The sequence below is a fragment of the Astatotilapia calliptera genome, chromosome 9 (genome assembly GCF_964374335.1).
Source record: "Astatotilapia calliptera chromosome 9, fAstCal68.1, whole genome shotgun sequence".
NCBI lineage: Eukaryota > Metazoa > Chordata > Actinopteri > Cichliformes > Cichlidae > Astatotilapia > Astatotilapia calliptera.
In genome coordinates this window covers 19,031,640-19,047,382 of record NC_137430.1, presented here as the reverse complement: position 1 = coordinate 19,047,382, position 15,743 = coordinate 19,031,640, and the positions used below count along the sequence as shown (strand labels likewise).

General features: G+C 45.2%; 2 protein-coding genes across 6 annotated transcripts; one reads left to right on the top strand and one right to left on the bottom strand.

Annotated features, from left to right (window-relative positions):
• Positions 1–224: 224 nt before the first annotated feature.
• On the top strand, positions 225–2,192 carry gtf3ab (general transcription factor IIIA, b). The gene is made up of 9 exons (XM_026179989.2): positions 225–428; positions 541–635; positions 736–832; positions 907–995; positions 1,073–1,146; positions 1,220–1,300; positions 1,381–1,613; positions 1,836–1,889; positions 1,983–2,192. The coding sequence occupies exons 1-9, from the start codon at positions 315–317 to the stop codon at positions 2,109–2,111; spliced, it is 966 nt and encodes a 321-aa protein (XP_026035774.2). The 5' UTR covers positions 225–314; the 3' UTR covers positions 2,112–2,192.
• Positions 2,193–2,290: 98 nt separating this feature from the next.
• Positions 2,291–14,961, bottom strand: lnx2a (ligand of numb-protein X 2a). 5 transcript variants are annotated; one of them, XM_026179984.2, is made up of 11 exons: positions 14,769–14,961; positions 11,984–12,545; positions 9,183–9,418; positions 8,962–9,099; positions 8,558–8,757; positions 7,410–7,823; positions 7,116–7,289; positions 6,771–6,948; positions 6,462–6,687; positions 5,951–6,145; positions 2,291–3,078 (listed from the first exon to the last, which is right to left on the bottom strand). In XM_026179984.2, the coding sequence occupies exons 2-11, from the start codon at positions 12,385–12,387 to the stop codon at positions 2,943–2,945; spliced, it is 2,301 nt and encodes a 766-aa protein (XP_026035769.1). In that variant the 5' UTR covers positions 12,388–12,545; positions 14,769–14,961; the 3' UTR covers positions 2,291–2,942. The 5 variants fall into 5 exon arrangements, with proteins under 5 accessions (XP_026035769.1, XP_026035772.1, XP_080162624.1 ...); XM_026179987.2 differs by having other exon boundaries at positions 5,951–6,109; positions 14,769–14,956; XM_080306498.1 differs by lacking the exon at positions 14,769–14,961 and adding an exon at positions 13,342–14,191.
• Positions 14,962–15,743: the final 782 nt, after the last annotated feature.

Below are 15,743 nucleotides of genomic sequence, written 5' to 3'. Positions count from 1 at the left end.
TTTTAAAGCCTGTATCAATCATTGTAGAGGAAAGACTCTTGGACTTTTATAATGTTTGAGTATCATTGGGTCTAAATCATTTTCTTGCATCTTACATGCTAAATTAAGTAACCCGTAAATGTAGGTGAGTACAGAATGCTTAACATTTTATCATTTCTTTGAGGCACGACACCCCCTTTTGCCTCAATTGGTACATTCCAATCATATAAATTAAATACACGAGATGTGGTGGAAGTAGGTCACTCAGTGTCCTGCACCGACGAACAGAAAACAAAAGTTTACTCCTTGGCCACACCTGACATCTCTTATTTAAGATGGGGGAGAGGTTGCAAAGTCAAAAAACTTATGTTTGCTCATTTTTTGATTGTAAAGCTACATTCAGTAAACCGTGGAGGCTTGATGCTCACCTTTGCAAACACACAGGATTGGTAAGTGGCTCAGAAATGCTAGAAGCATGAAACAATAAATAGCTGATGTGAGAATTGAATGCGGCGGATTGAATGGCTGCTAAGTGCTCCCTGGCCTTATGTTAAATCTTAGAAACCATTCTCCTGTGAGAGCTGTGACAAGAGCTTCTGCACCCGCTACCAACTCACCAGACATGAGCTCAGTCACAGTGGGGAAAAGCCACACAAGTAAGCAAGCAGTTTGTGCCTAAATGTCAAGTCATTAGGTTAAAAAAACAAAACAAAAAGGACTTGATTGCCCTGAACAGTTACCTTCTTTGCTCTCCAGGTGTCCGGCTGATGGTTGCTCCGAGGCCTTTGTCAGGAACGCCAGCCTGAAGAACCACATGGCCCGAGTCCATCAGCAACAGGAAAAGAGATTTCAAGTATGGCTAGGCTTATTTTCTTTTAAGTTGTCCTGTGATTTCGTTATATTTGTTTAATTCTGCTGCTTTTTCAGTGTGATCATCAGGGCTGTGAAAAGGAATTTAACAAGAGGAACCAGCTGAAAGCTCATCAGTGTGAGCACCAAGAGAGTCTGCCTTTTCAGTGAGTGGCTGATGCAAGGACTTGTTTTTTTCCATGTATTTGACCATTTCAAATTTAACCTCTTATTTCTTTTCAAGTTGTTCCTTGACTGGATGCACGAGAGAATTTCTCACTCTTAAAAAACTGAAGCATCATGAGAAAATACATGAAGGTAAGTTGGTACCAGAGCAGTGAATTTCTCTTAAAGCGTGTGCTCAAGTAAAACCTTCGTCTTTCTGCGGCAGGCTACCCTTGTGAGACTGAAGGGTGTCCTTTTCAGGGAAAAACTTGGTCAAATTATCTGAAGCACAGAAAAGAACACAAAGGTATAAATGAAACTCTAGGAAGCACTGATGCCATGTGACTCATGCCAGCTGTAAAACGCTAACTACTCCTCTGGTCTCAGACAAGGTGCTGTGTGGACAGTGCAACAAGCTGTTCAGCAACTTCTGGTTCTTGCGCCTGCATGAGCTTCGCGTCCACTCCGGGGAAAAGAGAATGTTTCCGTGCCCCAAAGAAGGTTGTGAGAAAAAGTTCACTCGCCGCTTCAACTTGGAGAGCCATGTTCTGGGAGACCATGAGGGGAAGAAGCCCTTCAGCTGTGCTGTTCCTGGCTGTAACAAGAGCTTTGCCATGAAGGTGAACCTGCACTTCAGTGTATAGAATAAAATGTATAACTTTCAAGCCAGTGTTGTCCAACAATGGTGATGACGTGGTTGACAAACTGAGATTTTTCTCAGACTACATTGTTTTCAGTGATGACCAACTTCCTGTAACCTTCATTATATATGGCAGGGCTTTTTCTTTTTCTTCCCCAATCCAGAAACTAAATTATTTTCTCCTTGCTTTGCTGTTAATTAGGAAAGCCTGTGGCGACATGGAGTGGTGCATGACCCAGCAAAGAAAAAGCTTAAGGTACTATTGACCTTAAAATGGATTTGGGGTGATGGCTTTTCCCCACTTTGTCCTTGAATATGTTACAGCATTGGTTCTTTACTCCTCTTCCAGAAACTGCATCCTAAAAAGAATCTGCTCATGGCACAGCGGGCCGGACCGGCAGCTGCAGCCAATCAAGCGGAGGCCAACGAGCTTGCTGCAAAGCTACACAGCACAACTCTGGAGAATAACAGACCTTGAGGCTGCGTTAAGATCTGGATGTTCTTTAATGATGAAACATCACATTTCTGTTTTTGTTTGAATAAAAGCCTCATCAATGCACTTACTGCAGCAATGCTTCTATAGCTGTTGGTGTAATATGCCAAAATGGCTTTCAGCATTCGCTTACAAAGTAGAAAATGACACTGTAGAGTCATGAATCCTTTGCAGGAAGTGTTTATTAAACAAACAGCACACATTCAAACACATGTATAAAACTCCAGCTGCTATTGCAGCTGGTTTATCATGGTGATGAGGCCTAAGGGCAGTTGAGCCCCAAGGGTGCGGCAGGTTTCTAATAAGGCCTGAGGCTCATTCAGCTGGATACAGCACTGGTCTTGCAGAACATCTCGATTAAACTGATTAAGTGTCATTATCCTAGATCACAGCAGATTGCAGACTACTCCTCAAAAATATTTAATCTCTACCTGCATCGATGCATCCACCTGAATATAGCCCTGGATTCTACAACTGCCTGGTGAGGTGACTACAGCACAGATTGCCTGTTAACAGTTGCAGTACTATTCTCCCTGTGGGAGTGAAGACAACATGACCATATGATCACAGCAGTGTGTGTGAGAGTGCAGTCTGTCGCGTGACGTGGCACGATCTGGATCAGTTCCCACCTGGTCAGGACAGGCTTGGGTCCTGCTGGGTCTTCAGTAGTTCTGAATGCGTTTGGTCCTGGATTAAGCCCGATATGGAGCGATGTACAGTAGCACGTACCAGTTCACTTTGGCCAAGGTCGTTCCCAATATAGAACATTCTGGGTGGACTCTATGGAGTGCGCAGCCTGCTCATGATCTGGCCCAGCTATACCAGGCTGCCAGGCCAGGAGACTACAGTAAGCGCCACCCGGCTGCGCTGCTCTTTCAGCATGGGCACCAGGGCCGAGTGGCTCATTCCTGCTGTCGACAGGCCGTTGACTGCCACTATCATGTCACCACACCTGAGATGACAAAGAGAGACATGTTATCATAGGCTTAGAAACAGGACCTGATAGCTTTGGGCTCAAACAGCACTACATACATGAAGACGAGCCTTTTGAGATGACTGTGATCATCAGCGTATTAATTTGCAATTAAAATAATTGCAGGGTACAATTTGAACTCCAACATCTTTAATGGCACTTATGAATTTCCCACAATAAGCTGTGAAGCTGTATTTTAGTAACATGTAACCTTGTGTAACAGAGTGGCTAGGGGAGGTGTTTTTAATAGGTTTTAGAAAACAAAGCTCTGTGGCATACAGATTATACTTATTAGGATTATTTCATTGTTTGCTTTTTTTCTCCCAAAAAGACTTTTTGGCAAAAGGAAAAAAAATATCGCTACCTTTATTCTTCAATCACTGAGGAAAGATTAGCCTTTATTCTGAATATTTTTTTGTAGTACTGACACAAAAAGGGTACAGAGAAAGGAAGGAAAATACTCAGAGAGAAGACATATCTACTGTAACTTTTTAAAACCTACTGTTACACCCCGGCCTAGGCAACCGGGGTGCAACGTAGAAAAACAAAAATAAGGAAAATAAAAATAAGGTAAAAACACACGAGAAAAACTAATACGGGTTTCCGCCAAAATCATCCCAAAACGAAAGTATCAACAACTAATTTCTTTAAAGCAAAACACAATATTTATTTACATCACACACAAGGCGCCAAACTATTTACAACGGGGGGAAGAAGATCGCGACCATGACATACAGAAACACAGGGCTTAAATACATAGAAGGAGCAATTAGGGAATGGACCACAGGAGGGAAACACAGCTGGGGCAAATTAGACCTGACGAGACAAGGAAACGTAAACTGAACACACTAAAATAACACAGACTTTCAAAGTAAAACAGGAAACACATGACAGTCACGCAAAAGCAACACACCGACAACACCAAAACGTAACATTTCCCCCCACCCAAAAATCAAACATGTAACCCCAAGTGAAATGTTTGATCAAAAGCGGATGAAGGCTGGTGGAGGCTGGAGCGGTCCCACGGACCCTCCAGCAGACGACGAAGGCTGGAGCGGTCCCTCGGACCCTCCAGCGAAGGCGGATGAAGGCTGACGAAGTTGATGAAGGCTGGAGCGGTCCCACGGACCCTCCAGCAGACGACGAAGGCTGGAGCGGTCCCTCGGACCCTCCAGCGAAGGCGGATGAAGGCTGACGAAGTTGATGAAGGCTGGAGCGGTCCCACTGACCCTCCAGCGACGACGATGAAGGCTGGAGCGGTCCCACGGACCCTCCAGCGACGACGATGAAGGCTGGAGCGGTCCCACTGACCCTCCAGCGAAAGCGGATGAAGGCTGGAGCGGTCCCACGGACCCTCCAGCGACGACAAAGGCTGGGGCGGTCCCGCAGACCCTCCCCTCAGCGAAGGCAGATGAAGCTGATGAAGGTTGTAGCGGTCCCACTGACCCTCCAGCAGACGACGAAGGCTGGAGCGGTCCCTCGGACCCTCCAGCGGAGACGGACGGCTGAAGCGAAGGCAGATGAAACTGATGAAGGCTGGAGCGGTCCCTCTGACCCTCCAGCAGACGACGAAGGCTGGAGCGGTCCCTCGGACCCTCCAGCGAAGGCGGATGAAGGCTGGAGTGGTCCCACGGACCCTCCAGCGAAGGCGAATGAAGGCTGGAGCGGTCCCACGGACCCTCCAGCAGACGACAAAGGCTGGGGCGGTCCCCGGACCCCCCCAGCGAAGGCAATCCCGGACGAGCCCCCACATGTTACACCCCGGCCTAGGCAACCGGGGTGCAACGTAGAAAAACAAAAATAAGGAAAATAAAAATAAGGTAAAAACACACGAGAAAAACTAATACGGGTTTCCGCCAAAATCATCCCAAAACGAAAGTATCAACAACTAATTTCTTTAAAGCAAAACACAATATTTATTTACATCACACACAAGGCGCCAAACTATTTACAACGGGGGGAAGAAGATCGCGACCATGACATACAGAAACACAGGGCTTAAATACATAGAAGGAGCAATTAGGGAATGGACCACAGGAGGGAAACACAGCTGGGGCAAATTAGACCTGACGAGACAAGGAAACGTAAACTGAACACACTAAAATAACACAGACTTTCAAAGTAAAACAGGAAACACATGACAGTCACGCAAAAGCAACACACCGACAACACCAAAACGTAACACTACAATAGATGTTATTCGTTTTGATATATGGACAGATGAGCTACAGAACTGAATTATTTTATTGCTTGCTAGCTGCATTATGACAATAGATAAGACAGTTATGCCTCTAAATATTAGCATAAAAAATAAGCGCACACTACAAATGTGGGCCTTTTGAGCCTTTACAATTGTTAAATAAGTTCAGTCAGGACCACTACAATCAAAAGAATAGTTATTTCTGTAGTAATTTATATTTCACAGGGAGATCAGGTATGAAAACACTGATTAGGTCAGACACAATGTGAAAAGGAGGAGCCAGGGTGGTGATGGGTTGCAAAGTGGACAGCAGTTGTGCAACAACTTTGGGCAGGCTAAAGCAGCTTAAACAGTGCCCTATCTGAGATTTACCAATTGGATGAAAGGTATCAGATGAGCCACTGTCCAATTTAGGCTGGCACAGAGCTCAGCTGATCTGCCAGGATTACAGCAGAGCTTGAACTAACCCTTTGCTCTGTACTTGCTGAAGCCTCAAAAGCCTCAAGCAGACAGCCTGGATTATAATGATCATTATACACATATTTCTTCTTAAAGCCTGAAGTAAAAATCACACAAAGTTATTTATTTATTCCCCTCCCCCCTGTTTTTGTAAGCCACAGATTATCATATAAAGCACAACTGATCACTCACTTGAGGCGGCCGTCATAGTATGCGGGTGTGCCGAGGACGATGGTCTTGATAAAGAACGCCTGGTTGCCATGGCTTTCCTCATATCCCCCGACGATGCTAAATCCCCAGCTGCCAGGATGGCTCCTGCGCAGAACAATCTCATGGCTACTGTGCAGGTAGCTGCAAGGAGAGGGTGGAGAGCAGAGTGAAGGAGGGCTGGACAGACAGATGGACAGACAGATAGATTGATTATGATCCCACGAACAGATTCAGGACGCTCATGTTGATATTTTTAATACATAGTAAAAAATGGGAAAATGTGACAAATAACCAACCAATCAGCACAAAGCCCACAAATCAGAAAGTTAATATATAATTAGTTAAGATAAAAACAAGAAAAACATGACATTTAATGAAGATACAAGCTTTTCTTTCTTGTATAATGTCCTGTTTGAAGCTGCTGACAACACCACCATATCACAAAACACAATCACACATCCAGAACTATATTGTATTTCCTCTGTGTGCTCACCTGGGCAGGCCCAGCCACATGACCCACGAGGGGGACCAATTGGCATCAAAGTCACTGTCGTGAGTGTGAGGCAGCAGCTCATCATGGTCCTGCTCTTCCACCATGCTGACCTCGAGCACTCGCAGCTGGACCGAGGGCGACGCAGCGCTGGCCTTCAAGGTGCCCACGGCCTCACTGTGGCTCAGGTAGGTCAAATCCTGCCCGTTGATGCTCAGCAGCACATCACCTGAGAGAGGAAGCGAGAAGATGCAGTGGTTTTCTGATGTGATGTTTGGGTTGTGGCTCAATCGGTCCAGAGGAAGCGTTCACCTCTTTTGATTCGCCCATCCCTCGACAAGCAGCCGTGCGGTTGGACGCTCGTCACAAAGATCGGCAGCTCCCCGCTCTTGCTGCCCCGCCCTCCTGCAACAGTCATGCCCAGAGACTCGTGTGGTTCCTTCTTCACAGTGATGTGTTTCTCCTTACAGGTCACACACTGGGACAGGTCCTGGGAGCAATCGAAACACAGGCTTGATTTCAATACGGCAAAAAAAAAAAAAAAAGTATACTCTTTTTATTGTATTACTTTTAAACCTCAGTTTAGATTTTGATCTCATAAAATCTAATTTTATAACGAAGTAAAGGTGAAACAAAAAGGGCAAGTCATGTCCTCACTCTGTGGGTGCTGGTGCGGGACAGGTGTATGGCCACAGGACTTGGGGTAGAGCTGTGGTTAGGCAGGAAGTGATCAAGGCAGTAAAGGTCTCTGGTGGAGCTTGATTTTGGCGGCGGCGGTGGAGTTGGTTTGCTGGGTCGGCCAATCAGCAGGTGGACTCGTTCTCCACTGGCCTGAAAGGGCAGAATCTGTGCTTTAGAGACAAATCTGAAGTAGCAAAATTATTTTTCAGCCCCTGTCTGTAAAACCAAAAGGGAAATCCAGGATTGTAGACCCAAATGAACAAACTGCACCTGTATGATCTGAGCAGCTTGCTCTGGGGTGCCGTGTCGCAAGTCCTGTTCATTGACTGCCAGCACGCGGTCGTTACTCCGCAGTCTGCCATCCTTGGCAGCCAGACCTCCCTCCAGGAGATCTAACACAAACACCCCTGACTCATCCGTTCGCCGTACCAGCTTGATTCCAAGCTGCTCTGTGGAGTCTCGCTTATGCAGGGTGATTCTCAGAGTGGCTGGGCTGGGTGGGGTGACTTCGGGAGTGGAGCAGGGGGCATGGGGGACTGCTGGGGTGGAGGAGGAAGAGGAGGGAGGTGCCCGGGAGGCACAGCGACGCTCCCGGAGTACAGTCAGCTGCAGGGTGGTGCAGGGGCGGGCCAGGGTGGAGCGAGCAAAACTGTGTGGCACGTTACTGATGTCCACATTGTTCACCTTGGAGTGGAGAGGAATGGAAAATAAAAACTAGATGAGCAAGCTAGCTTTGAAACATGACCAGATTCTTAGCTATCTGACGCATTTAAGTCGCACACTCATTTTCTTTTAGCTCTGTTTTGGTCAACACCAAAAACAACTGAGAAAGAAATACAGCATTTATAGCTTCCCCTGTCTGAAAGGTAACTGTCTGCTCTCGAGCTTTCTCAGGGAAATGGACTGTAAATAGAACCGTGAAACCACAACAGTGTGCCAAAGGGTGCTAACATCTACAGATCTTGAATATTAGTGAACTGCTCACTAAGGGTGATCCCTTTCAACTACAAGTACTCATCTGATTACCATTAACAGAAGACTATTGATTAGAGGAGCTTTTAATAGTAGACCAAAAATAGAAAGTTGACTAAGACGAAAGTAAATGTGGTGCTGAGAGAAAACAACTGGCTAATTTCTAAGTGAAGCTCTAAACTATCCAAAAATATATACATAGATCTTTTTCCCCAAAACACAATGTCGAAACTGATAGTCAGGATAATTTAGAAATGTTGCAGTCACACAGCATATCCAGAACAATGTGCCCTACTCCACTGTTTACAATATTCTCAGCGCTGCACTATCTGCAGCACATCTCCCACAGACTCCTAATAAAATGTTTATTAAGCTCTTGTCTTCAACAAATCTTCCAAACACTCTCTGAAAACACTGAAAATTTACACCTGAAACTGATCTCTCACCTGGAGTATCTGATCCCCGGCCAGCAGCCTCCCGTCCCTTGCAATGACCCCGTCTCGGTAAACTTCCTGAATCACGATGTTGATGAGAGGCGTCTCATTTCCACCAACAATGCTGATTCCCAGCTCTACATATGGGTTTGCACGATGGACCTCTATGGCAGTTATCTCTCCTTCAGGAAGGGAGGGGAGCTTCACACAGCCTAGAGGAGACACCAGTGACATTATCAAAAAAAAGCTTCACTTAAGAAAGTAATTTCCACATCTTTCCAACCTTTAGTACAAAGCTGACTGGATGTGATTATCCATTTTTTGTATAAGACTACAGCTCGCAAGGAAGTAAGGTATTTCATTATCCAAGGTCCCTTTGAGAAGATCCTCAGTGAAAGGAACAGATGATGTCATACCCTCCTCAGCAGACAGAGGCGGGGATTCAGGGCAGTCCCAGCCAGAGGAGGTGGAGCTAACGGAGCGCAGGAGATGGATACAGGGATTACTGAGGGGCCGCTTCACCCTGGGGACCACACACTCCAACCCTACTACACCTACAGGCAGAAGGACACGAAGAGATGGATGACAGCTATATTATTAACTTTACTGACAATCCAAGGCCGATAGATCAACTTACTGTCTTCTTCGGTGCTTTCCTCAAAGGCTGGGTTGTCAAGGCCGGCATCATCTGTCCACACAGGCCCATTACCGCAGCTGTTATTGGGTCCAGAGGGCGGTGACGGCGTGCGGTCCCTCAGGTCTGTCTGTGGTGTATGCGGTGACCTGGGAGGGCTGGTCACCATTGCTCGCTCATCCCCGCTCTCGCATCGTGGACCGTCCCCATTTGTCTGCTGACTCTGCATCCCTGGACACCTTTCATCAAGCAACAGGTGTCAGCGTATCACCCCATCCGACATGTAAAGAAAACCAAGCTCAGTTAATTTGATGCGGTGCTCGCTCACAAGCGAAGAAAACTTGAGAGATTTGTTTTCTTACACTGCTGAAGTTTACAATGACTTTAGTTAACAGGTTCTTTCTAAAATTCCAAAATTAAATCAGTGAAGCACAAGTGAAGCTCCAGAAACATGCTGACACTTTGAATAGTGCAATAGTGAGGTTTTTTTTTAACCCTAACTACTATGCAAATTCATATTTAAGGTTTTTGATTTTAAAAATTTGTTAGAAGGTTGAATAAACACTAAAAATTTAAATTTTCTGGCGATTTTGTCCTGGTTCAGGCTTTACAAGGATAAAATCCCAGGAAAGAGAAGCAAAAAAAGAAAAAGTCTGTTTTTGTGGTTGTGATTTTCAGTTGTAAATTAGCCTTGACCCTTCAAACTGGCTTGAATTAATAACATCATCTAATTTTTCAAGCAACATGAAGATCTTAAAGCTCTGGGAAGAATGGGAATTCTATGCTAGGAAGCACTTCAAAGCCATAAAACAGCGAAAAAAGACGTCTTTCCCAAATTCCCAAAGGCAAAGGCTAGCAAGTACTCACATCTGAGAAGCTGAAAACAGAGAAAACTGCTGATTTGTTGTATGAATAGCTCTGAGATCACATAATGAGCTACAAGTTAATTATAAAATGTTTCCTTAAAAAAGAAACACAGGACGACGTGTCCCTTCTTCGCCTACAAAAATAGAAACACTTCACTTAGAAACAATTTAAAAATAAACGCACAACGACTCCCTCAAAGGGTCAGTATGGTGTCAGCCTTAATTTCCTTTATTACTGTAAGTGGTAGCTTAGAGGTGACAGGTGTTTAATCCCTTGTGACACAGAGTAATTTTGTTTTCTTTAATGAATTTCCTTCCTTGTCTAATCTTTCGTTTTTGCAAAGAACAAATAATTTTGACAGGAAAACTGGTAAATGCTAAAAACAAAGACTTCTGCTCACATAGATGTAGTCATTTGGTTCCTTTGTTTTTTTTCCCAGGGACAGTGAAAGTTCATTCCTCACACGTACACGGGCAACAAAATGAAGCAGCCCACCGTAATCATCGTGGAACACCGTGTCCTCCTCTTTGAATCTAATGTCTGATCCCTAATCTTCAACAAAAACAATGTTGACTTTTAAAGTCACACAAACACAACGGCAGGCTGTTGGCTGCTATCTTAAACCGAAGTCTGCAGGGGAGCGGTGAGTTCGCATGAGGCCGAGATTTAAGCTTTGCTAAAGAATGTCGCGTTAGTCCTCGTGGTGACCTTGTGTGATCTGTTAGACCATCTTTCCTTATCTTGTCAACACAACCTTACGCGTGTATTCTTTCCTGAGGTAAGACCGGGATGCAGATACTTTTAAGAATAAATGTTTAAAGGGGATACACTCAAGAGATTTTTCCCTTACAGCCTCACTAGAAGACGACAACTGGTGTTGTTACGCAACATTTGACCATTTACCGTTATCTTGTTGACTTTCGGCTTCACCGGCTGGCACTTTGCTACACAGCGTTTCTTTAAAAGGGATTCTTTTATAGAAAAACAGCTGACTCAGAAAAGCTTTTAAAGGACTGTAAGTGATAGTCTGTTACCCTGATCTTGTTAAGGAAAATCTCCTCAACTTAATCGAGGTGTTAGGAGGACAGTGAAAAACCAGTCAACAAACCAACGTCAAAATTCAACTAGAAAGGAGTCTGCTTAAAGATCAAGAGCACTGGTTTTAATGCCTTAACCAGGCACAAACACATCATCACATACTGCACGAATTACATCCTTGAAGCAGCAATGACAGCCTGACACCGATGCATGCACACGTAATCGTGCACTTCAGTGCAAGACATGGCAACAGAGGAAGCAAGACAGAGAGAGTAAGAGGCAAAGCAAACCGAGATACAGACTGAAATAACAAAAACAGTGGAAACCAGCGAGTAAATAATGTCTTTTTGTCATTCTGAGTCACGCTGACCTCACACCCCACTGCGTTCGACTCACCACAGGCCGGGGTTGCCCTTGGCTGTCTCACAGAAGAAGTGGTTGAAAAGATCTCTGGTGTTGAAGTTGCTCAGCATGGTTGCAGAATGAGAACACGAAGGCTCCTGGTCAGCCAACCCATGACTGTCGAAAGGGAATCACTAATCCCCCGTCACATGACCTACAGCCCAATAATCCCTGCAGGGTCTCACAGCACCTGGTCCAAACGGGCCAAAAGCCAAAGCGTGTGCACGGGATGGGGGAGACCTTTAAGGTTAAGAATGGTGGGTAAGTCTATGTGATGCGGACTCTGATTTGTGATATCTCCACTGGTTCAGCTGAAAAACAAGCCAATCACAAGGACGGATTGGCCCTGAATGCTGCTTGTGGTTATTACTAAAGGATGTTCAACCGATCGCCTGGTGGCTTTGTTAGCTGAGAAGCTAAGCTCATGAAATCCTGACTGCATGCACGGTGTCATAATGATCTCATGCATTCATCTGTCTGCATAAAAGCTTTATTACCTGTGTTTAAGGTGCGCCTCCAGGTCACAGCGAGGCATGCTGAGGGAGCAGACAGGGGTCAAAGGGCAGGACACAGACAGCTTGTCCAGCAGCTTGTGCACCAGGATGCTGGACCTGCGGCATGCCTGCAGCTGCAGCCGGGTCCTGTCCAGAGGGCAGAAGTCCCTCTCCTGGAGGAAGCTACGCAGGCAGCGGGCGCAGAAGGTGTGTCCGCATGGCGTATCGAGAGGCTGCACCAGCGGTTGCAGGCAGATGTGGCACACCAGATCGTCGTCCACTTCCAGACGGTAGTTGTAAAGGTGGTTTTCCCAGCTGCGGTGGATCTGGCCACACTCGGGACACAGAGCCTCCAGAGCTGGCTCCACGGACCCAGCCAGACCCACCTCGGAGCCCGGGCTGCCCATGTCTTCTCCTTCAACGCAATTCAGCTTTGGCACGACTGAGTCCAGCTGGGATGCAGAGCGGTTGGGAAGGGGCGCACACACTCCTATCCCATAAGCTTCAGAGGCTGAACAGGTGGCGGAGAGGACAAATGCCCCCCAGTGGCTGATGGCACATCACCCTGTGGGTCAGAGGCCAAAACAAGAGAGTTAAACAGCTGTTTCAGAAAAAAAAACAAGACAACAAGTGTTGGGCATTTATTCATGTGGCAAATACTTTGTGCACGTGTGCCCACGTGTTTGCATGAGACTGAGGATGACACCGCGTGTGTGTGTGTGTGTGTGTGCACGTTTATGTCACTGCTGAGATTATGTATTGCTGCTTCTGTCCACTAATCTGGCAGTATAATCTCTCTTTTGCTCTCGCCTGCTCCAATCTTCCAATTCCACAGAGAGGGAATTATCTGGGATTGAGGCAGAAAGAGGGCACAGATCAGAGAAAGTGAGCTTGGGAAAGCAACAGAAAAGGAAAGTGGTGCCGACAAGATACGGAAGGGAGTGTAGACAGGTGGAAGAAGAAAAAGAAGAAGAGATCAATGGGATGTGAAAACAGGTACAAGGGAAGAATAAGAATATGGAATGGAAGAGAGGATGAAAGGAAGGGGGGCGAAGCCAAGGAAAACGCTTGAAATTTTTGGTTCAGGCTGGGTACAGTAGATGAACTCAGTCTCCTCTACAACGGAAAGAGAACACGCCCAAAGCAAAGTCTTGAAATATAGCACTCCAGCGAGCAGAGCGTGTCCCCAGAGCTAATGCACCACAGTGTGCGCTGATCATTTCCACAGCGCTTCACATCCAAAGCCCCTCAGACCCCCTCGGCCCTTCTATTAGCCCAGCCTCCAAGGGGCCAGATGCTATCAGCCGACAGCAGAGGGCGTGCCTCTACGCTCAGCGGGCCAGCCAAGATACAGTGACTACCTGCCTCTGTTCCAGCGAGGGTCTGCTCCTGTCTCCATGACGACCTGGATCCCGTTCTGCTCAGTGGGGCTTGACATTCAGAGTGTAGCCAGAGAAGGATGCAGAGGAGCCACACAACAGATGCACTCCTCTCAGCAGGATGCTCTGCTCCTCCTCGGTACAGCCTGAAAGCTTGTCAGACAGCGCAGACGATGATGATGAGAGTCCCCTTGAGTCGTTTTTTTTTCTGCTCTTTTCATCTCGTCTGGGTCTTTTTTTTTTTCCTTGTGACAACCTGTCCCTCCTGTCTCCTTGGCCACCCCACCGGTAGTTACTTATTTCAGCCTCCTTTAAGTACGTGCTCCTCTTGTCTGCGTGTGACTGGCTGCTTCTGTCTCTATCCCGCAGCTGGACATGAATTAATCATGAGGACACAAGGCTTCTCTGTTTCTATAACAAAGCTGTGACATCACCACATCACACACACACACAAACAAACACACATATAAACACACATATACGCGTAGACATGCGAGCGTAAGTCTACACAACCAAAAGCAAACACGCATGTCGAGCACAAGGGCGTTTTTAGGTACCTGTGAATGGTCTTTATCAATAAGTAAAGTCTTCGTGTTTTCACTGTGACGGCACTTCAGAGCAGTGAAAAGCACTTAAATGTGTTTTAAACAGAGCTGTTGCAACGGATTCCTTTATACAAGCAATATGAAGACTGGCAAATGCTTGTAGAATATCTCTTTTAATCCCACCACACAGTGTGTGTGTACATGTGTGTATGAGAGTCCAAGGCCGGGCTGTTATTGTCATTGCACTGCTTTCCATTTCAGTAAATAACACTCTTGTCTCTCTGGTTATTGTTCGAAATGACAATCTAATCTTACAGGACACGACAGTCCAGTGTGCAGGAATTACATTTTCAAAGAAGATGAAATGATGTTTTAGGCCACAGATTTAAAATCTCAGGTCCTCTCGGCTTAGCCTACATTTTCATAAAACCCCATCTCTCTTATCTTAAAAAAAAGGCTCTGGTAGCCACTTGCAGGAACAGGCCTGCTGCTGCTGCTGTTCTGCAAGGTCTGTTGCAATAGGCTGCCTTTTTTTCTTAAACCACCCCCCTCCACACCACCCAGACACACAAAGATAACAAAAAAATGACACTGATTTAATTTACATGTACAATAATTTTTTTCTGGCATAGACCTGATCTACCTTGGGAGCGCTCCCACTGCAGTGTCATGATCAAATACGCAAGCCCGACACACTTACATATATCAGAATTTTTTTCTAATCATTGCCCCCCATCTGTCTGACTCCATCCCACCCTCCCCACAAGCGGAAAAACCTGGGACCGATGAGGCGACAGCAGCATAGAAAGCAAAGCCAGCCACACACTGACACCGCTCGCGCAGGCAGATGTGATGTGACGTTACCTTTTCCGGCGGCTCCTCCGCGCCGTGCACTCCGGCCCCAAAAAGGGGGGTGATTATTAGCCGCGGGACCTCAATCACGCATCCACCGCAACGGACCGTTCCGCAAAACCCGCACGAAAACGCCCCCGTGCCTTTGGCAGCGCTGACCCCGCCCACTGCTGTCCGTCAAAACCGAGTGGGCGGGGCATACGGTTGTCAATCCAGAGGAGAGCTAGGGGTTGGCTTTAAGACCGCCTTTTCGTAAATACATAATTAAAAAACAAATAGACAAATAAATAAATAAGAAAACAAAATGTGTTTAAATATATTTGTGTATAAAAGAAATTCTAATAAGTCAGCAAACACATCAAAATAAATAGATAACTGTATACATTTGTAACGCAGACAAACATAGGTAAATCGATACACGAATAAACACATATAACTATATATATATATAACTAATACATATATATATATATATATATATATATATATATATATATATATATATATATATATATATATATATATATATATATATATATATATATATGCAAGATTTATAAGTAACTACATATACATAAATAAATAAATAAATAAATAAATAAATAAATAAATAAATACATGGAACAAACATAAAAACGTAAATAAATAAAAGTATTCATACTGTAAGTTATTCTTTTTGAAGATTACTGGTTACATTGTAGACTACTGTTATAAAGGCTTAAAGGGGGCGTGAGATTAAAACTTATTAACATGACTTAGTTTTATTTTAAATAATAAGTGAAACTTAATATTACAGCTTTCAGTTTTGGATAAATGCCGCTTTTAAAGATGACAGTGTCTCCCTTTCTCAACAAGTTTTGAGAGATGTTAATAGTTAATTAGCACAAAAAAAACCCTTTCCCATGACGTATAACATTCACCAAGCAGTGCAATGAAATAAAGAAACCTCACCAGAATTTAGGTCGGTTGATGGTCAGAAATAATGAC

Bases quoted from the DNA above. Each gene is read 5' to 3' on its own strand.
- lnx2a (XM_026179984.2), bottom strand. From the start codon at position 12,387: ATGGGCAGCCCGGGCTCCGAGGTGGGTCTGGCTGGGTCCGTGGAGCCA. The intron at 9,419-11,983 runs GTAATAAAGCTT...GCTTGATGAAAG, and splicing joins GAGGCGCACCTTAAACACAG to GTGTCCAGGGATGCAGAGTC. The intron at 6,949-7,115 runs GTGAGGACATGA...GATTGCTCCCAG, and splicing joins CCCGCACCAGCACCCACAGA to GACCTGTCCCAGTGTGTGAC.
- gtf3ab (XM_026179989.2), top strand. From the start codon at position 315: ATGGGGGAGAGGTTGCAAAGTCAAAAAACTTATGTTTGCTCATTTTTT. The intron at 833-906 runs GTATGGCTAGGC...CTGCTTTTTCAG, and splicing joins AACAGGAAAAGAGATTTCAA to TGTGATCATCAGGGCTGTGA. The intron at 1,890-1,982 runs GTACTATTGACC...CTCCTCTTCCAG, and splicing joins CAGCAAAGAAAAAGCTTAAG to AAACTGCATCCTAAAAAGAA.